This window comes from Amblyomma maculatum, chromosome 3, assembly GCF_055883805.1.
Source record: "Amblyomma maculatum isolate TAMU_Amacu chromosome 3, ASM5588380v1, whole genome shotgun sequence".
Classification (NCBI taxonomy): domain Eukaryota; kingdom Metazoa; phylum Arthropoda; class Arachnida; order Ixodida; family Ixodidae; genus Amblyomma; species Amblyomma maculatum.
The window spans coordinates 78512406-78538994 of NC_139346.1; the positions used below are offsets into that span (position 1 = coordinate 78512406).

The 26589-nt window shown below is 46.2% G+C and overlaps 2 protein-coding genes and 1 pseudogene across 2 annotated transcripts in view; 2 read left to right on the forward strand and 1 right to left on the reverse strand.

The window, feature by feature from the left end:
- The window catches only part of LOC146195031 (evasin P985-like), a 76792-nt gene that overhangs the window by 39862 nt on the left and 10341 nt on the right, over nt 1-26589 (forward strand). The window contains exon 4 of the mRNA XM_084596185.1: nt 2793-2875. Within this exon, the coding sequence (XP_084452311.1) occupies nt 2793-2875 (83 nt within the window). The remainder of the gene's footprint in view (nt 1-2792; nt 2876-26589) is intronic.
- Nucleotides 4829-8846, forward strand: LOC146195032 (uncharacterized; annotated as a pseudogene).
- LOC146195033 (uncharacterized) lies at nt 9945-12022 on the reverse strand. The gene is made up of 2 exons (XM_084596184.1): nt 11739-12022; nt 9945-10662 (listed from the first exon to the last, which is right to left on the reverse strand). The coding sequence occupies exons 1-2, from the start codon at nt 11889-11891 to the stop codon at nt 10165-10167; spliced, it is 651 nt and encodes a 216-aa protein (XP_084452310.1). The 5' UTR covers nt 11892-12022; the 3' UTR covers nt 9945-10164.

Genomic DNA, 26589 nt, shown 5'->3' on the forward strand with positions numbered 1-26589 from the left:
GAGGCTGCACAGAACAATCTAGATAACGTCGCAAACAGCTACCAGCACGAGCTGGAACATTGTGGAAAGACACACGAGTGGCCGGAATCTTCAAGATAGATCTCGGTGCATCTTGCGCTACAACGATACTGATAAAGGTGTGACTCGCGACATCGAGCATTAACAAACAAAGATTACGGAACTGATACGCGATCCAGAATCGGTGATAAGCCTGTATGCCGGCAGCAGTTGAAAGACAACAAATACAGTTTTGAAGGTTTCGAGGCAATAATATTACGGGTGGAGAATGGTTTAGTCGAAGTGGCGAGCTCTTTTGTAGAAGATGAAGAAACTTCGTCTAGTACTGGGCCCTCATTGGCTGTCTTTCTGGCTATGATGGACAGTAATATACGTGCGCAAAAAGACGAGACAAAGAGAAGAAGCGTAGTGCTGGCGTAAACGTACTGGAGTATTGAGTTTCTTCTTTGGTGTTATATCCAAATAAGTTTTGAGGGATGTTTGTGGGGGCTTGTTTGGGGCTTGAGCCGTGTCGCCGTCATCGCCGGTGTAAAGGTCGGGCGGCTATACGGGCAAACTATCAGAGTTTGTAGGAGACAAATTAGTGCGCAATATTCAACCGGCATCCCGCATCGCGTCCTGTTCATTAGAAATACATGCCTCTCAACACAGTTTGGTGAATGGCACAGTTAAGATATGGAGACAGCCCTTAACGCTAAGCCCAACAACTACGATATTTTAACCACACGACAGTGGATCTTAAGGCCATGGTTGTGTCCTGAAGATACAAATGACGAGGTTATATGTTTGTTAGAAAGGTAGGTAGCTCACAAAAACGGCAGAGAGCCAGCACTGCCTGGACACCCTCCACTTGTCCTGCCAAGCGCCCAGCAGAAGTTCATCCGACAGACGTCTCTTGTCCAAACGCTTCAAGGAAGCAGCTAGCCCATTTATTTCATAGAGGATATGGGCAATACGGGGGCAAGAATTGACGACAAGTGGAAGAGCGGGATGGGGTTGCATATGGAGGACGCCAGTGGAAGAAGAGGGATAGGCAAATGCTAAATGTTGCAAGTGTGAAAATTTTAGCGAGGACAAGAGACGGGTGTGCCTCTACGTTTGTGCCATCTCGTAGTATTGTGCCCTGCTAAAATATGATCGGCCAGCACAAACACCGCCCGCTCCCGCCCTACTCGAGACCCTACTGGAGTCTAGCGTAGTGCAACGTTATGCCACTGTAGGATTACTGCGCAGCTTGCTGCACAATATTACCAATGGTGCAGCTGCTCTCATAATTTCCACAGTGTGACATCTCTACAATGGGCTCGCGATATATTGTGTGCATCAGCAACGCTCAGAGTTGCGCATTTTTATATGCACAAAATTAAAACTAGTATTTAAACCACCTGCGCCTGAATGTGCACATGTGCTTGAATAATGCACATTATTTGCCTCATCGCATTGCTTCGGATTACAGTAAAATAAATTTGCAGTATCTGTCACAGCTTTTTTCTGGCTTTTAGTATGGCCGAGTATACCTTGGGTGCTGGCAAATGTTCTGCGGACTCATCGGATGCTCGGAAAGGAGTGTATGCTCGAGAAATTCTGTCCGCCCCTTGGTTCCCTGCCACCCCCATGTGGCCCGGTACCAACATTATGTTTTGTATAATTCGTGCTTTCTTCTTGGTTTTTAATTTTGTCGCTCGCTGCGAGCAGTATACGTAGTGCGTAACGACCTATCCTATCATTCATGTAATTTCGACAGGCTATTTGAGTGTCCGTGACTATCGTTTGCGACCGCCCGGTTCTAGAGCAAGATCACATGGGCCTATCGAAACATAGACGTGGTCTCTACAATTCGAAATCCCAGTGCGAAGCAATGGCAAACTCTGCTCTCAAGCGACCGCTGCGAAGACCAGTAAGGTCTGGTAGAGCGAGCTCCACGAGCGGCGGTGACCAGCGGAGCCCTGGGCTGAAGGCGACCGACCATTGGATAAACGTGGACGAGGTTGACGGAAAATAATCCTGGGGATGCAACACGGAGACACCTCGAAGGCGCCCCAAAAACCACCAAAATAATATAGGCCAAAATAAAGTTTTTTCTTTCATTTCTTCCTTCTGTGGTTACTTGAACCGCACCGCAAGGAAGGGCAGGAAGGCGGTACTGAAAGCGAAGAGAAATGGGAGCCATAGTGGAGCACTACGGAGTAATTGCGTCCCCCTGGGTATCTTTACCTTGAACTGACATCATACAGCACACGGACGCCTCTCCGTTTTGCCACCAAATAGAGGATACCGAAGAGCTACGTTCTATATTCGAATTACGCACTGTTGTAATCATATCCTTTTTTTTTTTTTCACAACTAGTTTGCCAGCACTTGATCGTGCTTGAACAACTCTACTGTGTTGTCGGCGACGTTTGTTTTTTTGAAAATAATCAGGAAAATAAAGCTTCAATTACTGTCATCTTTACAGAAAGTGAAAATCACTAAATCAATCAATCCAGCCTGACTGAAATGAAAACTAGAGTGAGACTGATGACAATGTACAAGAAGCTAACACAAAAATAAAGAGGTTATATTTATTTTCTTCAAACGTATCACCCTTTCTGAAAGCGCATGCTTCCTGTAGCAAGTGAGATAATTCTAATTGCCACCGCCATATCGAGGCAGCAATTTCGGCTTCCGTTTCAGGGCGACCACACTGGTCTGCGGTGCTCAGTATAGACAATTTCGTCGTGGATATATCACCTACAGAGCAGCCAGAGATATACTTGTGTTTTTGTTTATTTCCAGGACCCACCGCTACTACTGAAGCGTCTCTAACTACAACGCGGTGTCCAGATATTTTGCATCTGATGAGTAAAGAAGGCAATGCAGTAAGTGCTGATTTATCAGTTATAATTCGAAAAAGAACATCCATAAAAATTCTTATGAACAAAAATGCTTTTTTACTGAATTATTAGAAGAACACCTTTCAAGAATGGGCATCATGGGAAAAAAATATCTCTGCTTCTAGCTTCATTCGCTGGGTATTGCTACCAAAGAAGAATGAATGCAGACCCGCTCCAACATACAGGTAGTTGATGTAATTGGGTTAAAGACAGCGACTACAGAAACTTTCCGCGCCTTTGCACCTCATAAAGAGTTGCGCTATCAGCCATGATTATCAATACCCAAGCAATACTGCCAACAGAGGTCTGTTTCGTATGTTCTGGATGTTCGTTGAACCGTCGCGAACAGTAGGTGGACGTCCGAGGGGCATCCGACAGGAGTCCAAAGGAATATATTTAGTTGCACTCCGGATCTTTCTCAGATATATACATATACGGTGCATGCTTACTCTTTTTTCTCCTGTGTTGCAGTATACAGTAAAACGAATAATATACAGCAACAATATCTTATTAGGAGAGATGCACATCCGCTCTTAGTGTATATAACATTCTTGAAAGCTCAGGTCAAATATTGCAAAGACCTTGAGGGTGCATCGACCTTCCTACTTCAATGCCGAAGCGCTAGAAAACGACTTTGTGGAAAAAATTGCAAAAAATAATTAGTCTTAATGCCTAAACCAAAGTGCAGTGGACACTGAAATCTTCCCAAACGACCAGCAACTTTGTCATGGGCTCACTAGACTGAAAGCGACAGGTACCACTGCTGATGCATGTAAAGAAATCTTTCAAAAGTGTATATATATATTGTTACGACGGGGGTAAGACGTCGGAGCGCTGTAGAATAAGACGATAGGGCAGGGAGCTCAGCTGGTCAACGGCAGCACGTCCGGTACGACAGTCTTTCCCAACGTCTTTCTCCTTCACTTGTGTTGTAAGCTTCATCTTCTTCTGTACTGTTACATTTTCCCCCTGGGCAGACGAAGTCCCCCGGGCGAGGTAGTTATTCGATTCCACGAGAGTGACACGGCTTCATCCGGGCGATGTGGGCAACTTTGGTACTGACTGAGCGACGACCACTGGCTGTCATACGTGCTATTCGGTAGCTCACTTCACTGACGCGCTCAAGCACAACGTAAGGGCCATCGTAATGCGCCAACATTTTCGGGGCTAAACCACGCTTTCGAAGATGTCGCCAAAGCCACACTAAGTCTCCAGCTGCGCAAGACACATGGTTATGCCGGCTGTCGTACCGAGCTGTTGAACTCTCTTGCGAAGCGAGATTTCGCAAACGGGCGAGCTTCTTCGGCTCGAGAAAGATTTTCCGCGATGCACGGACGGAGTAAGGTAGAATGGTGTCGAGACAATACCGAGGAGGAAGGGCATATAGAAGGAAAAACGGGCTGTAGCGGGTCGTCTCATGTGTTCTCCGCGCCATCCGCGGAGAGGCGCTCAGGCGGGCAAGGGCACTCAGAAGAGTGCGAGGGGAAAAGCTGGCCTATGTGTAGGTGGCGCCACAGCATTTCTCGGTCGCGGGCTGGTGCAGCGCCATCTGAAATTTTTCAAGGCCTCTGCACTCCAGTCTCGTCGGTCTGACGTCACAACACCTTGCCCTAGCCGAAGGGGACCTAGGTTTCTCGGCATTCCGATAGGTGGCGTTGACGGTCAAATGCGATTTTTTTCTACCTTTGTTGACCGGCGGATGCGCGCATGCTTGCGCATGGATGTAGTATTTCCTGAACTGTTTCGTGATTATAACCCAGCACGCAGCGTGCAGACTGCACGAATAGTCTCTGAAGTGAAGTGGTGGTGTCGGAAAAGTTTTCGAACAAGGTTGAAACTGGTCGTAAAGCCGACGACTAGGCGAAATCAGTGCATTAGGCCTGTGCCTGCGGTGTGGGACGACGATCTGCGAGGTTTCTGCTTGCATCGAGAGCTGCGATGGGTCGTTGCTGCGTACCCAACTGCCGCGGAAATCACGATAACCGTCCTATAGTCACACTGTTTTCATTGCCGGGTGACGCTTCCCGAAGAAAGCAATGGGTGAGAGCCATCCGTCGGGACGATGTCAACATCTGCACCTTACGCGATCCCAAGGTATATATACATACTTCCGCATATTCTCTTCCGTAGGCGCCAAGTTTTAAAACAATGTGGTTTCTTGAACCAATGTATGTTTTTTTTTTCTTTTTTTACGGGGACTTTTTGTTTACTGTGCAAAAATGGTGAAAATGATTTTCTTTGGTTCCGGTGCTGCCTGCTATAGCTTCGTGTAAAAATCGAGCAGAGCTAGTCGCATATTAATGATATAGAGTTGGCTTCTCTTTGCGTTTCCGGTAGAAATATTGGGATTTAGAATTTTGAAGTTTTGGCGAGCCACTTGTGCCTTTTGTACTCGTCTGGAGTACTGTGTCGATTGCGTTTCTTTATGCTGAACCTTTTATCTTACACTTGACACGGCCCTGCTTGATTACTATTTGCTGAAGGATCTATACGGCGCGTTATATATGAAAAAAAATACCAGTTGAGATGGTGAACGAACCCAAATCTTAATAATTGATCTTTGCTTTTGCTGTCAAGGTTTGCGAGCTGCACTTCAAGCCAGAGTATCTCCGGTCCACTTCTAGCTATACAGCATCTGACGGGAGGACGGTGGAAGCAGCGATGGGGCTTACACGTCTGACACAAGAAGCTGTGCCAACCATTTTCCCCAATAGCCCTGCCTACCTATCACACTTTTCTCCAGTGCGTGATGCACCGGAAGAAGAACGAAGGCGACTTGACGCGTCCCATATGGACGAAGCCGTTCAGTTGTCACTGGCAGCACATGCTGAAGAAGAGCGTAAAAACAAGCTCGCGTCATATGGTGACCTACTTTCACGGCTTCCAGATATTCAGGTGTGCGATTTTTGGATGGTGAAGGTTGTTCAAAACGCTTTGTTTTTCGTGCACATTGCGGGTGATTCAGGAGAACCAGAGGTGGAACGCTTTGTAGTGAGTGATCTTATGGAGGTTACGGCCTTCTGGAGGAAGGTAAAACTTTCTTCTAATGATGTAATTATGCCTAGTAAGCTGGATGATATGCGCTCTCTTGAGTCTCTCTTTGGAAAGCGTAAAAATGTTCAAAGCACCATCTGTATGTCAGACAGATGAAAAAGTGAAGGCGTCTTTTCAGCTAGTGTGCTCACTTCTTGATGACATTACGAGTGAAGATCTTTTGCCTCAAGAAAAGTTGGAAACAGCAAAATTTTTACATGAATAGTTGCACTTGCTTCTTAAAGATAAAAGTGCATTGAGGTATCTAGCAGAGCTTATGATATTTTCAAGCATCCTTTATACTATTTCCCCACATGCCTATAAGTTCGTCCGTAGTACTAGCAAAGTAACTTTGCCACACCCTTCTACAGTTATGAGGATTTGTGGCGAGTATCGTGCCACTCCTGCCCATAAACAGACAGATGAACATTTCTTAAGCTATATCAAAAGAAGGACAAATCATCTAAAGAAACATGAAAAAGTTGTCATTCTCATGATGGACGAAATTCATCTCACGCAGTACTTTGATTACAAAGGTGGCTCATTGACCGGCATAGCAGCAAACTGTTCTGATGCAGCAAAAACTGCTCATATATTTATGATTCTGAGTTTGCTATCAGGGCACAAAAATGTTGCGCGTATCTTGCCTGTCTTTAGCATTGAAGCAAGGCAGTTGCACGATGTCCTAAAAAAAAGTGATCTTAGAGCTTGAGAAGGCAGGACTCACAGTTATTGCTGTCATAACAGACAACAATGCGATAAACAAAAAAGTGATGTCCATGTTTTCACCGAATAACAGGTTGGGTATTGTATACCCCCACCTAGCTGACAAATCTAGGCCCCTATTTTATGTGGTGGATCCTGTTCATCTACTAAAATGTGTGAGGAACAATTGGCTTAATGAGAAAAATCCTCGAACATGTATTTTCTATCCGGAGTTTTCAAGTGCATCATCATTAGTTTAAATTAATGGCGCTTCTTTTAGGGCGCTGCGCGACATACATGAATTTGAAAAAAAAAACGTCTGTCAAAGTTTGGCTATGGGCTCACATACAAAGCTCTCCACCCATCCAACATAGAAAGACAGAACGTAAAACTTGCACTGAAAGTTTTCAGTCCATTCGTTATTGAAGCCCTGAGGTCCCTTGGAGCAAAACTCGCATTGTCCTATGCTGAAGGAACGGCAGACTTTATCAATGTGATACTCAAGTGGTGGCACATTGTAAACGTAAAAACGCCTAAGAAAGGCCGTCGGCTAAGAGATCCTTATCAACAACCAGTGACGAGCTTGTCTGGTGTGCAAGTGAAGTTCCTAAGTTTCTTTGTCAGCTGTTCAGATGTATGGAAAGAGGTAAGAATGGATACCGGCGCGCTCACAACTGATACGCGTGCTGCACTCAGGCTTACAACTTATTCACTTATTGAGATCTGCCGCTATTGCTTTGACGAGCTTCACCTGGAGTATGTCTTGCTCGGCAAATTTCAAACTGACAGCCTCGAAGAAAGGTTTGGAAGATACCGTCACCTTTGTGGAACAAACTCCATGCCTCTATCCAGCAAATATATGAGGCGAAAGCGAAGCTAAGGCTGCAAGACTCGCTTATCCTCCCTGAAATGAAAGACATGTGGAGATCTACCAGCAAGACATTAGACGCCAGCCGCCTCATAGTAGACTATAAGATAAAAATAACAGAAGAAGACATGAAAAGCAAGGAGTCGAGCTTGCCAGATATTACATACATAGCTGGATTTTGTGCACATTCAGCTCTAAAAAAGGTTCCTTGTACACCTTGCGCAGAAAATCTTACTGCCCAAGAAAGAGATATGGAACTGGATCACCACATAATAATTGAGAACCTCACTAGGGGTGGTTTGAAGTTCCCGAGGCCTGTGGTCATAGATGCCGTCCTGCGTATGCAACTTGTTCTGGAGAAATTGACTACAGCAGAAAATGTGCAATTTCATGCTACCAGACATTAGAGGAAACTGCTGATTAGTTTGACACAAGAAGTGATAGACGATGAAGGACTCGATATCTGTTCTCAAGGTCATCGTCCTGATGTTGTCTATCGCAATATACTGTGGGCAGCAGCGAACACATTGTGATGATGGTGATTGTGGCCAGTGTGCGGGTGGCTCGAAAGGAAGTGAAGTGTGGCCGCGTGCGGGGCGGGCCAGTGCGCGTGAGTTTGTTCCGACAAGCGAACGGGTCGGACGTTCCTGGGCGTCGCTGGCGGCGGAGTTCATCGTCCTGGGCCTGGCGTTCAAGGCCGGCTCGCCAGCACCTGTCGGGCACCTGGTCCGAGGTCTGGTACTGCCCAGCGCTTCGCCATCCGGCGAACAGCTTACGGAGACAGCTCAACCGCTCCAGCGTGCCTGGCCGCCGCACTTGTGCTGCCGCACTGATGCCGCACTTTGCAGTACCCGGGCGTGACGCGGTACCCCGCGGTACACCGCAGTACCCCGGACTGTGAAGCAGACGCCGGATACAGACGCCGGAGCGTGGCCTGCCGCGCTACCGAGTCCTCGGGCGACTGGAAGTCCCAAACCAGAAGTAGGACGGTTTTGTGTTGGGACATATCCTATTGGGATAAGCTAGGCTGTATGCATGTCTGTTGCCAGTTACGTTAATTGGTCAAGAAAAGAAAAGCGTCCGTGTGTCTGTGAACCTGCTCTGCTACCTGCCCAGAGCTCCTGAACGGACCTGGGCCCATATATAACATCACACACATTACTTAAAAATTATGTCCAACTGACCTCTTAAACAATGAACTGTCAAAGAAGAAAAAGCAAAGAAAGCTCAACACACTTTCATAATGCAGAGAAGTTGGTTGAAGGGTTTTGTTTGTATGGTTGGTAGTGAGTGTATTGCAATGTGTGTGACAACTCTTCATTCTTCAATGTGCATTTCAAGTAAATTTGTCAGTGTATTGTTCAGTGTTTTTTTTTAATGGATGCTAGTGTTGGGAAATAAACATTTTCCTTCATGCTACTGTCGCCCACTCTCTTGTTGCTTGCATGACAGCATGACACAGTTAAATAATGGTTTTAACCGCAGACTTTAAGGTAGGGCGTCATGTTGCCATGAGAAAGAAATTGACGATGAATACTGGGCGCACATTAAAATTCTTGGGAGCGTCTATTTCACTTCGGCTCAAAGGCCGACGGGCGGAAGCAAGCAGGCGCACTCCGGCGGGGTCGGGCAAGGTACGTGACGTCACGGACAGAGCGCACAGGCCTTGAATAATTCTAGGTGGTTGTTGCCGGTGTCGCGAAAAGTGACGTCACGGCCTTTCCTCAGTTGTTTCCTTTCTCCATGCAATAAACTAAACCCTGCGCGCGAGAATGTCATAATTCGTGAGATATCGCGAGATGTGTTCTTGTCAAGCGTTCCGGCTTTCTGCAATTGAAGGCACGCCAAGGAACGCCACGCGGCAGAAAGGATTTGGTCAACGCCTCCTATAACTTCCAGGCCTGCGCGTCACGTGACGTGACGTAGGCTACGTCACGACGCGGAGGCTGATGGCACTCCTACCGTTTGTGGCCGTGGCGTCGCCGGCGCAGTGCGGGCTGCGTCGCGCTGCGCTTGTAGCTCCCATCGTTTTTGTGGCAGGCGCGATGTCTGAAGGTGCGAGTTTCGTAAACGACGAAAGAATGTCCCATGCATTTATGAATGTCAGCTGGTTTCTATTTACCGCAACGAACATCGCGAAGCAAGCGGGTGGAGTAATTTTGCATGTGGCCTATTACTGCGTCATATGAATGCATCATGTATGCGCCTGTGCGCATTCTTGAGTAGTTTTATTTTGTTGACAAATGCAGCCCATTAATGCGATCGGTCATGAATGGGGGATGCTGGTTATTTTTTTTTTTCATGGTCACGTTTTTGTTTCGTGGAACTGGTACGTGATTTAGTGCCGTCTGTTAAGCACTGCTAATGTAACGCTATTTGTGAACTGTAAATCTTAAATGATTTTGAATCATATCAAGCACCATTACCACTTTATTTTGGTTCATTATATTGACCACGTACCATTAATAAAAAATATTGTTGTAGCTTTTGAGAGATTGACATATGCTTTTTCAGGCAGGAAAGATAGGCACGGGGGTCGACGAGATGGTTGCAGGTGGAAAAAAAATGTTCATCATAGCTCTCGAAGGGTTAAATTGATGCTGCAGATTACGATATCCTTTTGCTATGAAACAACCAAACGTGGATAACAGGGTGACCCAAGCAATGTTTATTTACAGTTAATATCTCTCAACTTTTTGATAGGGGCTCCCTTATAGCAGGCACTTAATTTAAGACTGTCAAACACCGTTAGGGATGAATTCAAATATGGTTCACTTTCATTTACAATGTTCAGAAACATTGTGCACCTGTCGTTGTGTATTATAGCCCACACATCTGAAACTGATGCAGCTTGAAGGCACGCTTTCATCTGCTGACGTGTTGAAAAATGGTGCCTTTCTTCTTCCGCTTCATATGACGCAACAGATTCTTGAAGAGCCCGAGCAAGTCCTGAGGACTCCTGTCGGCATCTCTTGATATCTGGCGGTACTCTTGAGCTTTGTTTTTTCTTCGTGAGATATGTAGGGCACCCAGGGAACACGCTAGGCACAGACCCAGGTCGCAGGCGTGGCACAGGCAATGACACCTCTATCACTTTTCCTGTCTTCCAGTCAGTATACGACGTTGTTCGTTCCAAGCAGGAAGGGTCGAAGTGAACAGCACAGACCTACAGGAATGCAAAATATGCGTGTGAGGGACATAGTATCAGTGCAATAAATTGCTCTCGTAAATGGCAAATGCCCAAGCAAATAAATTAAACCAGCAATTTATGAATTTCTACCATTACATTCTTAGGTTCCCTTTTTCACTCATATAAAAAATTGGCAAGTTTACTACCACAAATGTGACCTTTGTGTAAAAAATAAGCAATTTACTGGTTCCTTATTGAAAGTAAACCTGGCAACATTTGCTCAAACAACGGCAATACATCGGTAGTAAAATCTAAAACTTTCCAACGGCGTGCTTTTTTCGACGTGCCGCATATTTAAAGTTTTACGCGAAAGTGTATACAACTCGTTCGCCCGAAAAGCCGCCGGCGTTGTAGTTCGCACGTTCACGTCGGAAATAATCGGACGCTGCATGAAAGGCGCGATTGAGGCGTCCACCGAGATGCTGTGATGCGAGAGAGTTACTGCACCCATCCTTCCCTAAAAATGTCGGTTGAAATGTTCACCGATATGTCGAGATGTGAGAGGTACTGCGCCCTTACCTTTCTTGATAATAATTGTGGATATGGGAAAGGAAATGGCGCAGTATCTGTCACATAGTTCGTTGGACACAAAACGCGTTTGTGGAATCGGCGTTCGGAGAAGCGTCTTCAGAGCGCAAGCAGCGTTCCGGTCGAACGCTCACGATGACACACCGATGCTTTCGCGTTATTAGCACGTAAGCAGCCTTAAGCCCTCTGAATTTTTTTTCCCCTTCAGGTTACCTTCTGCACTGAGGAATTTTGCATAAAAAACTCCTGCACCTCTGAGAGCTTACATATTGACCACGCAATAAATAATGTAACGCGAAGGGAATATATTTACATAAACTTTACAAATGAGTCAACCGAGGCAGCGGCAACAGAGAAGGTTGTAGCCGTACTTCATACAGCGGACATTACGGCTAACAAAATTAATACTTTCTCTCAGCACACATGCCAACGCTTCATCGGACCATTCACACGCATGACATTCTTGGTGAAACGAAATCGTTTGAGAAAAATGAAAACTAAAGAATCATTGAAAGCATTCTTACCTTGGTATATGAAGTTGGCACGAAATTCTTCCTCGGAATAGCGCGCAACCACTTCTCGAAGGTGTCTTTCTCCTTCGGAAAAGAAAACACTTGAACTTTCTTCTCAACATTATAGTTGCCGGAACAACCCGGCACGCAACACTTGTTAGGCATTGCAGCCGTCGATAAACGCACATGGAAAACGCGCACAAACGCCGATGGCGAGCGATTTGGTCGAGCGCAACAGCAGCGTTCACATTGCTACCGGCGGCGAAGCACTCCAGGCACCGACTGCACGGCGCGGCAGCGGAGAGGGGCATGGCGAAGTGACCGCCGGCAGGATGTGACGTCATATTTTTGGGCGCAGGCCTGGAAGTTATAGGAGGCGTTGATTTGGTGCACCGTCAAACGCGCGTCTACTCTCTTCCTTTTTTACTTTTGCTTTTTTCTGTATTTTGTTCTGTCCGTATGATGAGCGGAGATGGCTCACTTGGGTGGCGATGTAGGAGGGTGAGCAGTAGGGACAACTCCCCTGATGCGGGTGGGACAGGTCGGTCACCGCCGCTTGAGGCGGGGGCTAGCCTGACGTCGAATTTTTATCTGTTGTAGGCCATCATTGCATCCGCATCTCCCTCTCTCTCATTTCTCTCCCTCTTCCTTTCCTTCTCTATTTTCTCTTCTGTCTGCACGAGGCAGCGGAGGAAGAGGGAGAGAAAGACACGCGCCGCAACTACAGCCGTCGTCCACCACCGAAGCGTTGGCGGGTGCAATGATGGCCTACAACACATAAAAAATCGGGGTCAGGCTAGCTCCCGCCGCAAGCGGCGGTGACCGACCTGTCCCATCCCATCAGGGAAGTTGTCTCTCTGCCTCTTCCTTTTCTTGTACCCCGCCGGGGTGGCGCAGTGGTTACGACGCTCGACTACTGTTCCCAAGGACGCGGGATCGAATCCCGGCCTCGGCGGCAGCTTTTCGGTGGAGGCGAAAAGCAAGGCGTCCGTGTGCTGTGCGATGTCAGCGCACGTTAAAGAACCCCAGGTGGTCGAAATTTCCGGAGTCCTCCACTACGGCGTCTCTCATAGCCTGAGTTGCTTTGGGACGTTAAACCCCAAAAACCAACCAACCAACCTTTTCTTGTCTATTTTCTCTTCTGTCTGCACGAGGCAGCGGAGGTGCCCCGCCGGGGTGGTGCAGTGGTAAGAAATCCGACTACTGTACCGGAGTACCCGGGTTCGAACCCGACCTCGTCGGCTGCGTTTCGATGGAGGCGAAACGAAAAGGCGTCCGTGTGCTGTGCGATGTCAGAGCACGTTAAAGGTCCCCATATGGTCGAAACTACTGCGTCGCCCTCCTCTATGGCTCCTCTTTCTCCCTTTCCACTTTCACTCCTACCTTCCTACCTTCCCTTACGGCGCTGCCCCGCCGGGGTGGTGCAGTGGTAAGACGCCCGACTACTGTGCCGGAGTACCCGGTTCGAACCCGACCTCGGCGGCTGCGTTTCGATGGAGGCGAAACGAAGAGCCGTCTTATGCTGTGCGATGTCAGCGCACGTTAAAGATCACCAGGGGGTCGAAATTACTCAGTAGCCCAGCCCTCCACTACGGCTCATCTTTCTCTCTTTACACTTTCACTCCAATCTTCCTCCCTTCCCTTATGGCGCGGTTGCGGTGTCCACAGAAAAACAAGTGAGACAGTTACCGCGCCTTTCCCTTCCTATAAATAAATAGTTTTTTTACGGCGCATTTCAGGTGTCCACAGAAACAAGTGTGACAGATATTGCGCCTTTCCCTTCCTGTGAACTAATTAATTATAAGCCGGCGAATGTGTTTCAGATACTGCGCCTTTCTTTGCCTGTGAACCAATTATCATTACATATAGCACTGCAGATGAAGTTATGTGATGTTAGGAAGATAGTGAGAGACCGGAAAGCGTGGCGTGACATGGTCCATAGGGTCACGAAGAGTCGGACACGACTGAACGACTGAACTGAACTGATAGCACTGCAACAACTGCAGATAATAGGTAAACAATTACAAGCAAATGGTAGGAGAGGAATGATAGGCTTCCGCCATTGTCCTTTTTTAGAGACATCCAAAAGACCTTATTATTTTTCTGTAGACACATAACGGCGCTGTAATGGAAGGAATCGTAATCATTGGTTCACGGGAAGGGAAAGGCGCAGCATCTGTCATGCTTGTTTCTGTGGATACCTGAACCGCGCCCTTAGGGACCACATTTGATTGATAGGAAGAGAATGGCGCGGTAACGGCCTCATTTGTTTTCTTTTTTTTTTGGACATCTCAACCACGCCGTAAGGGAAGGGAGGAAGATTGGAAAGTGGAAAGAGAGAAACAGGAGCCAAAGTGGAGGGCTACGGAGCAATTTCGACCACCAGGGGACGTGCGCTAACATCGCACAGCCCACGGACGCCTCTTCGTTTCGGCTCCAACAAAACGCAGCCGCCGAGGCCGGGTTCGAACCCGGGTACTCCGGCACAGTAGCCAGGCGTCTTACCACTGCACCACCCCGGCGGGACGCCGTGGTTGGCGGTATTGAAAGAGAGAAAGGGGAGCACTAGTGGAGGGGTACGGAGTAGCGTAGACCACCTGGGGATCTTTAATGTGCACTTTAACCTGCGCTGACATGAAAAAGGGGTGTTGAAGGGTGGCAGTTTCTGGTCCTACGGGGCTGGAACGGTAGGTCAACGCCGCTTGTGGCGGGGTTGTTGTGGCTGTAGGAAGGAAGAAAAAAATGCACGGGCCTGCTTCTGGCTCTGTAGCTGAGCCACCTCCGCTGCCTCGTGCGGACAGAAGAGAAGGCGGCGAGAAAGGTGGTGAAGGGCGGCAATTCCTGGCCCTGCTGGGCTGGGAAGGTAGGGCAGCGCCGCTTGCGGCGGGGGGGCTAGCCAGCTACTGATTTTTGTCCGTTGTAGGCCGTCATTGCACCCGCCACCGCTTTGGTGGTGGTGGACGATGGCTGTTGTTGCGGCGCGCGTCTTTCTCTCCCTCTTCTTTTCTTTCTTGTCTGTTTTCTCTTCTGTCCGCACGAGGCAGCGGATGTGGCTCAGCTACAGAGCCACTAGCAGGCCCGTGCATTTTCTTTTCTTTCTTCCTACTGCCACAACAACAACAGAAGAGAAAATAGACAGTAAAGAAAAAAGAAGAGGGAGAAAAGGACGTGCGCCGCAACAACGGAAGTCGTCAACCGCAGAAGTTGTGGCGGAATTCTCTTTGCGGCGGGGGCTAGCCAGCCATGAAATGTTTATCTGTTGTAGGCCGTCATTGCACCCGCCACCGCTTAGCTGCCCTCTTCTTTCTCTTGCTTCTCTATTTTCTGTTTTGTCCGCACGAGGCAGCGGAGGTGGCTCAGCTACAGAGCCAGTAGCAGGCATGTGCATTCTTTTCTTTCTTCCTACAGCCACAACAACAGCAGTACACGGGCGCCTGTTCGTTTTGCCTCCATCGAATCGCAGCCGCCGGGGTCGGGATCAAACCCGGGAAGTAAGGAAAAACTTTATTTGACCCTATATTATTTTGGCGGATTTTGGGGCGTCTTCAGAGGCATTTCCTTGTTGCATTCTCTTGAGTCGTCTCAATCATCTTGTCCCCTTTCACCCAATGGTCGGTTGCCCTCAGCACAGGGATCCGCTGGCCACTGCCGCCAGTTGAGCTTGCTGTACCAGACCTTGTTGGTATTCTCAACGGTCGCTTGACAGCAGAGTCTCTCATTCCTTCGCACTCGTGTTTAGAATTGTGAGGACCACGTCTATGTTTTGACAGGCCCATGTGATGTGGTAAAGTGTGGGTTTTTCGTCGCATCACGGACATCTGTCCGCGTATATAGTAGGGTGCATTTTGTTCATATGTGCAAGTTTGGGTATGAATCTGTCTGTAATTGTCTGCAAATGACAGTTTCCTCTCTGTGTAGAGAGCTGTGTGGTTGGGGATATCGAATTCTTCTGCCTCTATAATTTTTTCGTATAGCCGAGTATACCTTCGGCGCTGGTAAAAGTATAGTAAGATAAGAAGAGGTTCCATAAAAAAGGTAACGTCCATCTGTGCTTATTATGTCGCACTCAGGTGCAAAGTGGAGGACGTCGTAGTAACTTCCACAACCTCAGGATCATAAAATAACGTGCATCGACATCGCACAATCCACGAATGACTTGGTTTCGCCTCCAATAGTATGCAGTTCATTTGCAGGGTAGGTGTCCACAGGTAATTGAGACGGATAATTCGCCTTTCTTTCAAGAGTAAAACCTCTGAAGACACCTGAGCGGTGGCTAAGTGTTGAGGATGCTAAACTATTCAAGAGTACTCGAGTTCGAAGCCAACTACCGGCAGCTGCATTTCGATGAAAGTGAAACGGAGTGGCATTTCTGTGTTGTGCGGTATCATTGCATCCTAAAGATTAAAAATATGATTGACAGGAAAGGGACAGCGCAATATCTGTCGAACACTTTTTTCTGTGGACACCTAACTGCACTGTAAAGATATTAATAGTGTTAACATTGATCAAACTCTTCTTACTCTGTGTAACGAACCTGACACGCCGACCTGTATCGGTCTCCAGCCCTCTCAAGCGGACACTACACCGTTCCTTACATTCTCATCACCGCATCTTCTTCGGCGCTGGGAAGTCCTTTCTAATTCTTGGGGCAGCGATCACTTGTCCATCTTGCTCACTCTCAATCGTAATGTCTTCGCGTTCAGACAACACATTCGTTTTTTTTTTTCAACTGGGAAAGTTTCGTGCTAATACTACGACCCCCTTCTCGGATATTGACTCCTTTCTGTCTGTACTCCGAGATGCCCGCACGCAAGCTCTCGGATATATCCCCTGTAACGATTGGCGTCGCGCAGATTACCTCACGCAACGTTTTCGGACACGCGGAAGATGTCACAAAGACCTCGTACTTCTTCGACGACAATTCAAGCTTATCCGGGAATACCAGCTTCACCTGCAAAGTGAGGCTTGGCACTCTACCTGCGACCGTCTTGGACAAGTACCGGGCCTATCACAAATTTGGCGCATCTTTCGTGGCCTAAATGGCAAGGCACGTGGGGCCCCACCTCTCGCCGTGCTCCTTCTCAATGGCAACCAGGCTGATGTTGAAGATGAAGTTATACGTACTTTATTCCACACGCCAGCCTAACGCATCCATAAGCATTTTTCATTTTCCCAGTCAGAAACCCTGATCCAGACCTATATCGCCCATTCTCTAAGAGAGAACTGCAAGCAGCCCTCGGAAGAGGCCGAGCTCGCGCCAAATCCGGGTATGACCGAGTCAGTTGGCAGGAGCTTCGCAATCTCGACTCGGCAGCCCAGGATGCCCTTCTCGACATCATTAATTCTTAATGGGAGACCGGAACGGTTCCGGGTGATCAGAAGCTTTCTCTTAATCTTCGTATCTTTAAACCTGGCAGCAAAAACCCTCGCCTTCCTAGTAATTTGAGTCCAATCGGCCTGACTTCCCATCTCTGTAAACTCATCGAGCGCCTGCTGCATACCCGAATTAGTCACTACATTGAATACATCAGTCCTGGATTTCATCCAGCTCAAGCCGGCTTCCGCCCTAACCTCGGAACTCATGACTGCCTTTGGCTTTAGCAAAGAGTTCTGAATAGAGTTCATCGTAAAGCGCTACCTGACTATCTCCTGGCTGTCGATATACACAAAGCCTTTAGCAATGTTCGCGATGAGTTTATCCTAGAGAAACTCACCAAACGCTTTCCTAGTACTCGTGCCCAAATCTGGATCAGCAATGTTTTGACATCTAGACCAATTCAGCTACATGGAAAAGCTCTGGGATGGGTGCCCAAAACCTATTACGTGGATAGGGGTGTACCTCAGGGCTCCATTCTCGGACCCATATTGTTCAACTTGGCCATGACACGCGTCGCCGAGAACCTGGAACTCGGCACAAGAACAAGATTCGCTATATATGCCGATGATATTATCGTCTGGACTGAGGCAGCGGATTACGTAGACAAATATTCTATGCAGACTGAACTTCAGGCTGCCCTTCCTTGTCTTGAAGATACACTAACCAAAATTGGCCTCGAACTCGCACCACATAAAACAGAATTGATTAGTATCGGCGGAAAACATAAAACCAACCCCAGTATGCAGATCCATCTTCACATCGTAGGCAGCACCATCACCTCCTCAAATGGGCAAATCCGCATTCTTGGTCTGCCCATCTCAAGCTGCAACAGTCCTCAGAAATGGGTTCATCAGCTGCAACGCCTTTGGCCAGCACTGCTACACACTATTCGTCGCCTGTCCAACCGGCACGGCGGTGCACGGCAACATGCCTGCCGTGCGATTGCCCGAGTGGCGGCGGTCGGAAAAATTCTCTCTGGCACACCCGTCCTCCAACTGCCGAAGACTGACTTCGCTAAGGTCGAACGCCTTCATCCCGCAACACTACGCACTATTACAGGTCTACCTAAGCACACTCCTATAGCCGAACTTGATTGTTTGGCCGCTCTCCCACCACTCGCTACCATTGTTTCGGAGTCATAGACGCGTCATCGAATACATCTAGAGAACAATGCTCAAGGGCATCGCCTGCTGCTGACCTGGGATTAACAGCGTAATGACAAAACACCAGCCCTATATGCATCTCTTTGGGCTTAAACTGAACATTAAAAAGACAAAGACTATGGCGTCTTGCCCTGTCAAGTCCTGGAGCATCAATGGACAAGAAGTGGAAGCTGTGACATATTTTCTCTTCTTGGGCTCTAAGATTACCTCGGAAGGAGACTGCAGCCATGAAATTAGGAGACGCCTGCTTCTGGGAAAGAGAGCAATGGTTAGCCTTGACCGCCTAGTTAAGAGCAGAGACATTAGTCTGCCAACCAAGATCCGTATAACTCGTGCTATGGTCTTTCCAGTTGTGATGTATGGATGCGAGAGTTGGACTGTGAAGAAGGCTGACCGCCGAGGAATTGACGCGTTTGAATTGTGGTGCTGGCAGAGACTCTTGAGAGTTCCTTTGATTGCCAGAAGATCACATCAGTCGATATTGGCGACCATAAACCCTGACTGCTCATTGGAGGGTCAAATTCTAAAGTTAAAGCTCAGCTACTTTGGTCATCTGATGAGAAGAGAGGAGTCGCTGGAGAAAGATTTGAAGGTTGAGGGTCGCCGGAGAAGGGGTAGGCAGCGAACACGATAGTTAGATGGCATCCTCGAGGCACTGCAGATGAAGTTATTTGTTAGGAAGATAGTGAGAGACCGGAAAGCGTGGCGTGACATGGTCCACATGGTCACGAATAATCGGACACGACTGAACGACTAAACTGAACTGAATATGCATCTCTTCCCCCTTGGGAAATGCCAGTAGTCACACGCCTCCATCGCCGACCTATAAACTGCGATTTTGTCATTCCCCGGAAGCTCCTCGAATGCCCCGCCGGGGTGGTGCAGTGGTAAGACGCCCGACTACTGTGCCGGAGTTCCCGGGTTCGAACCCGACCACGGCGGCTGCGTTTCGATGGAGGCGAAACGAAGAGGCGTCCGTGTGCTGTGCGATGTCAGCGCACGTTAAAGGTCCCCAGGTGGTCGAAATTAGTCCGTAGCCTTCCACTACGGCTCCTCTTTCTCTCTATCCACTTTCACTCCCACCTTCATCCCTTCCCTTACGGCGCGGTTCAGGTGTCCACAGAGCAAGTGTGACAGATACTGCGCCTTTCCCTTCCTATGAACCAACCCAACCAAACCCAACCATCACCGACAACAGTGAATCCCTGATACAACTGACATATACACCGACGCATCGATTAAAAGCGAATTTGTATCTATGGGTTGGGTACGTGATAACAACCCTTCTCCTTCAGATGCTTATGCCTGCCACCTACCTCAAAGTACCGATCTTCATGCTGAACTCCTCGCGATTTGGGGAGCCTTGTCAGGAGTGCCTTGAACATGAACTGGTTCAATACGTATTCTTACTGATGCCTATGAAGCTTACAAGGAAATGCCTACACTCTAAAAAAAAGAGTGTAAAAGGAGGGTAACTTCGGGATTTATGTTACCTGAAACCGCATGGCTTAAATATACCCTGCGCAATCACCCGCACGGAAGACGTTAGTCTCTCTCGCATGATTTTGCACCATTTCGTCCCTGCAGCTCAAGCAAAAAAAAGTTTGCCGCTTGTTTCTTCTTTTTTTTTTTATGATGGTAACCGGTTTCAAGCTGGGTGCGGCTGTGTTTCTACTTCCCGTCCGATGTCCTTTCAAGAGCTACCACAAAAGGACCCCCCGTTTTTCCCCGGAGGAGGTGGGGAATCGTCGAACGTTGGGAGCATCTTATCTTCTTAAAAAAGGGGTGCCTCCCCCCTTCACCTCCCCCCCCCCCCGACACCCCTTGGTCTTTTGACTCCTACGCGAGCTTGACCGTGGAGGGAGCAAGGCCGAACTCAGAACAAGGGCGGACAGACAAGTGTGTACGCTGCAAAACAGGGAGAAAGGGGAGGTGAGGGGGGAGTGGTGGTGAGGCGAGAAGCGAAACACTTGCTTTTGAGTTTTGTTGCTTTTATTCTCAACGCAGCGTCACGTGTTCGTAGTTGCTTGAGCCTGCTTGCGTTCCCTGCGACTCTGCGAGTCCGAGAAGACGACGACGGCGATTGCCGCACGAGTCAGCGTTCGTGCTCTTTGTCGTTGGTACTCATCTGTGTTTTTAGAAAAGTTCGGTTGCTCTCAGCGATTATTTCATCGAGTGCGCTCATTGATGCCTCACTATGAAACGACTTCGTGAAAGTGTGAACTTCGGAATGAAACGGCGGATGGCTGGTCGTCGCGGTGGTGGTGTTCCAACGGATCCTTGGCGCCAAATTTCAGCCGCGCATGTAAGTGACGTTTTACATTTCGTTTTACGTGTTTTTCTTTGCTATTTAACTTGGCCTGAACATGTTTTGTTATTGCTTACGTCCGCGACGCTGCTTGTTTGTCTGTGAAACGGCCTCTGAGCACGACGTCTTGGATCCCAACCTGAGCATACCACTCCCTCAGTTCAGACTGGAGGAGCGGCGCACCCCAAAATTTTCAGATGGTCACGACCTTTTTGCGGGATGTTAATGGTGCATTTTTAGTCGTCTACGACGCTCACAAGCATATCCCGCGGTCGAAAGTATGCGTCGACGAGCGCTAATGCAGTCCCGGTGATACGCATTGACGTGTTTGCATGCCGCATTATTTTTGCTCGCTGCCTACAATCGATTTTGATCGTCTGTTGTTGCTGCTTTACGGGAACGTTGCCATAAATGCGGGAGAGCATGCAGGGTGATGGGTTAAGTTTACGGTTCTTTTGCCAGCAACCTGTACGTTCGAAGGCAGCGCGCTTGATAACCTAAAGTGACGCTTTTAGAACGCCGATTTAACCCCGCAGTTTTGAGCTGATGGCGCCGAGACCAGAGGTGGGACCGAGCCGACTCGTGTACATGTATACTGTCGCAGTGACGCAATGTGCAGGAAAGACATTTCTCACGCTTTTTTTTTTCGCTGCAGGCTCAAGTCCTTTGTCTCGTCTGCGCAAGAACGTAGACTGTCGTTTCTTCAAAGAATTTGAAACTGGTCTCTGCTATCCGTGCTGGTAAGTCCAAAGCATTGTTTCCGTCCAGAAAGGGGCGTTTAAATTGACACGCGCACTTTTGTGGCACATATTGCTGATCACTGACATCTGCCTCAATGTGTACTGCTTGGGATTCTCGTCGGAGAATATTTATGTCGCGTGCCATGTGTGTGTCTCCTTGCGTGTTGCCATTTTCGCTCATGCCGTGCAATATGGTGCACGCCCAGACAGTGACTTATCAATTCAGTTTCATTGTGTTTAAGGGCGTGTGCGAGTAAATAGTGTTATTTAACTTGCTGATCACTTATGTTAAGAACTGATAATAAATATTTGACTCGATCAAATCACTTAACAAGTGAAAAATCTGGGTTAGCTGGTGATCAGATGTCTTCAGCATTGAAGCAAACCATGTGTCACCCCTTCTCTGCTTTAAGACTGACTTTCTTTTTGTAATCGCTACATAAAAAGACTAGCGCAAAAAAAAAAAATATATACGGGGACAAAGGAACAAAAAATGACAGGACGGGCACTGAAATACGTTTTGTGTTCCTTTGTACCTGTTTTCTTTTTTTTTCTTTTTTTTCGCTGGTCTTTTAGGGTGTAAGTATGAACCAACTGGCCCAAACAGCTATTTTGATTAAATGTGCTAATTTTCGTTAGCGACCTAAGAAAAAGTTTTATATTACTAAGATTTTTCATTTGGGGATTTGCTATAGTTTCTACTCAGCTATTTCCATTCTGAACTTTTCAGCCTCCTGACCCATAGAAAGGAGGCTATTCCTGAGCAATAACAACACATTCTTTTCCTTCTGTAGTTTCTGTTGTCAGACATTGTGTTATACTCATTACTACAATTCACTGGTACTGAGACATTCCCTCATTGAAGTTAATGTGTATTGTCATTGTGCTAGCAGTTTGTCATAAATCTGCTATTCTAGTTTATTTAAGCAGTTATTTCGACTGTAAAAAGGTGGCAGATATTGTTACAGATATATCTAGGAACAGGAGTTGTAGCTTTTAAGCTCATTGTCAAAATATTTGAGTCATTTTTTTGGCATGTGTGGTGCCATTATTTTTTGTACTATAGTTATGTATGTACTAGTTACGAGTATCATGCTAATGTTATGAATGATACCTTTGCTGCAGCGTACCTGCCAGTAAGAGGAATACGGTGTAGAAGTGCTGTTACTCCTGCTTCTAAAGATCAACCTGCTTTCTTCAGCGCTGGACGACTACTTACGGCAAGATTTGTGTGGTATGTATTTTTCGACATAGCTGTGGCATTGTGGTCTGTTCATTGTTGCTTTATGTCTATCAAAGAGCATATTTTTCTATGCTGAGGAGCAATAGCCCTGGCATTACATTGATTTTGGAACCATTCAGTGCTATTGAGCAAGTTAGCAAGGGAGGAATTTTTTCAGTATGTAATCGATCTGAACATGTTGACTTCTTTTTATTGAGTGAGCTGTTAATGTATGCCTCTTTTCTTTTTTTCTTCAAAACCTAATATTTAAATTGTTTGCACTTGGTTCTCAGCAGTAAGGTTATGTTCTCTGATGGGTGTAATTTTCAACAACTCACATGCTCTTATGTTGCTAGGTATGTCCACAATAGAATGAAACTAAAAATGAAGTACTGCAGGTGATATGTAATGGACGGTATTTTAGCACTTTCAGCTTTATTGTTTCTTTTGTGTTCTTTATATTGTTTTGTGCCATTTGTACTCAGCGTATTTTCCTTGTGTTCCACCACTACCGTTTAACAAATATATATATATATATATATATATATATATATATATATATATATATATATATATATATATATATATGCCCCCACCCCTTATGTCATGTCTATGGGCCTATAAAGGGAGAATGAATGAAATGAAATTTGCAGTACAATTAGAACTGGATTGTGCAGCACAGTGGACATGCCTGTGGTAGAGGATAATGGTTGAATGGCTAATCAACCAAAATTGACTTAACTTTTGCATTTTAATTTTAGGGGACAGTATTATATACCAGAAATGAGGGTCCCCAATATTATAGGTGAGCCCAGTTCTTAAATTTTCTGAAAGAGCAATGTAGTTCAGAATATTGAACAAGGAAAGGCATATTTGAAAACTATTGTCTTGCTTTCCCACATTGCATGTAAAAAATGTTGCTGCACTTGGTATTGTTGCCAGAATCATGTTAGCTTCTTCTGCATCATCAAAAACACAAAATATGTCTATATTATCTGAATAAGAAATGTCAGCAACACCCTTTTTTAGTTATGTAATGTGGAAAAACCAACTTACAAAGCTTTTAAAGGAATATTTTTGATGCTCATTATGTTAGACCACATAGATGATTAGGAGGGTTTTAGGCCTAGGCTCACTCATTAATAGCCTTCAATTTTGCAGTTTTCATATTGCCTTTTATAAACAAAAAGAAGAGATAATTAAGTCTAATCCTGAAGCTGTACCAGGTACCCAAAGTCCACATTGCTGCACAACCCACCGGCAGAAACTGCACGGGTGTCTCTTCATAGTTTATGATTTGCAATCTGTAAAGGTAAAAAACATAATCTTCGAGAAATTTGTTGTAAACACTTTTTAGTAATCATTCTTGTATAATATTGGTCAGCATTTACAATTTCATTAGTTAGGCATCTAAAGAGATAAGCAGTTGACAGTTCTGGCAAATTGCAGTTTATGAGAAGTTTTATTCCTGCTGCATGTGCTGCGAGCATTACATGAAGCAGCAATACATAGAATCACAAGCTTTGTGGCTTGTTCAAGGAATTATAGGGGTATTGAAGTGTATTGTTTTTTGCCCCCTGAGCAAGATAATGTAGTTTTGAAGTGAAACGGCAGTCTCGAGAAGTTTTTGGCATCGGCATAAGCTGATGTGTGGTGTGAAACTAGCAATGAACTTATGTAAAAGTTGCATTTTATTGCCATGCTTTACATAATTCTGCATCTGTGACATCACTGCAGTAATGAACATGTGCAGAAGGTGCTTTGGATGTGCCTTGCTATCATTGCTCTTTTAGCATGAAATGTTCCATCTTTCAGAAGTGGTATCCCGCATTTTATAAGGCATAGTCTCTGTGGTATATTCATGCCTTTTTCCAGGAATGTAAACTGCACTAAAGGCAGAAACAATAGAATGGCCTTAGACATACCCCTGCAGGAGCAAGCTCTGCAGGAACAAGCTTCATTCGTTATATTCATGAGAAATGACAACGAATGCAAGAACAAAAGAACCTCCCCCCATCCCCCTCCAAAAAAAAAAAGAAAAGAAGAAGAGATTTGCAGTTGTCACTTGTGATGGATGATCAGATGACTAAAGACAGTGTAGTCTCAGGAAAACATTAACACTATAGGCAACATAAGATAATGTCATGAAGGACCAGAGACAGTGTTTTCTAGGAGGGTGAGACCATAGTGACTAGAAACAAGACCACTGGTATGGTCAGGTGTGAAAGCAAACTATAATGTTTGGGTGTTGGAGTGGAAACCAGCAAACAACAAAGGTGAAAGTGAAGTTGATGAAACAAAGTTTAATGTAAAAAGCTAATGATAAAAAAAGGAGAACTGCACATATGAACGAGTAGAGGGAGGGGTTTTTTAAATCACATCTTTTGCCTTTATTAGGCTAGCTTCTATTTTATCAATATGTTTTCATTCATATTTCATTAAATGACCCTCTGGGTAGTCCAACATCAGTGATGCCTATGGCTTGACCCTGCTCCTAACAAGAATATGTCTCATTGTATATTGTGTCTTATTGAGCATATTGTCAATTTTTTCTGAGATTGCAATGTGCTAGTTGTCTATGTGTGTGTTAGTGGCACAGGTAAAGCTCAGATTTGGAGAATTTTCATTGATCTATATATTGTGTGAGTTCACAATTCTCATTATATAAACACTTGGAAGCCTGTACTGGTGCACTATTTCCATCTGTCTTCCTTTTTACTTGCCCTTTGTGCAGTGTTATTTTTATATGTGAATTAATTACTCCATAAGCATGTTTTGTGAGACTTTCTTCGTGAGTAACCGATTACAAGTTCTCTTTTCTATGCAGGTCAAATACGTAGTACATCCCTGCCCTGACTGTGCGGAGAAGATTATCCAGTCCCTTGATGCAACTTCGGTGTATAATGAGGTGAAATAAACAAACACCATGGTATGTTATCTTAACCGATTGTTCTGTAAATTCTTTTTGTTCACTCTGCAACATAGCTTACGGCTTGAACACAGCATGACACAGCCTACCTCACCTGAAACATTGCTCACTGTCACACTCCAGACGACACAAAGATATTGCAATGTTTCAACATAATCTTTCCTTCCAGAAAATCTTGAAATGTATTGGTTAGCTTTATTTCTGCTTCCAGTGACCAAGTTTACGATGCAGATTGGTAATAGTACTCTTGTGTGGATAGCATATATATACCACAAGATGATGCTTAGATACCCTATGTAATATGGCATTACTTTAAACTGCTTGGAGGGCAACGTTATCCTTCTCCTGGTGGTATAAGCTTGCACCATAAAGGTGCAAAACTTTGCGCTCTTTATCGTAATATAAATTTATACTCTAAAATGATAACTTTGCACCTGTACATACAGGATAAGTTTACGTTGCCTGGTGCAAACTTGCACCTTTGATGCAAGGGTATGCTTATGCCATCGACAGACTAAAACATAGGCCTTTATGAAAGGTGCAACGTTATGCCTAGGTAGAATACAGTTACACTGCTTGTGAAGGTGCAAGTTTATGCTACCAGAAGCGTAATGTTACACTACATGCAATGGTATAAATACTTAGTCTTCCAAGACACAGCGTAACCTTACCCCAAAAAGGTGTTAGCTCAGCGACAAGCAGTTTACCCCCCAAAAAGACTAAGATCACACCTTTTTTTTTTAGTATACTCCAGGCTCGCAAGATGCAACAGCTACGGCCGTTCAGCGCCTCCTTCAACGCCACCAACTCGCGACCAGAACTGTCGCTATTCAGCGGACCCCATGTCACTCGGACAAATCAGGGGGCAATGCGGCGGCACACGCCGCGGCTGCCTTGGCAGGTGGGATGTCCGCAGTTACTTCCCTACCCCCCTTGCTTCTTCCTTACTATACATTGGGCGGGCCACACACCCCTTATCTTACCTTATATACTATACTCGGACCAGTCTTCGTAACCTCAGTAATCATCGCATGCAGGTGGTCACACAAGACCCACCTTTTACGCGAAAAACCCACCTCACCCGAAGTCAAGAAGTCTTTTTGAATAAGCTCATCGCACATGCG

Coding starts and splice junctions, on each gene's coding strand:
- LOC146195033 (XM_084596184.1), bottom strand. CDS start 11,891: ATGCCTAACAAGTGTTGCGTGCCGGGTTGTTCCGGCAACTATAATGTT. Junction 10,663..11,738: donor TGCCAACTTCATATACCAAG/GTAAGAATGCTT, acceptor GCATTCCTGTAG/GTCTGTGCTGTTCACTTCGA.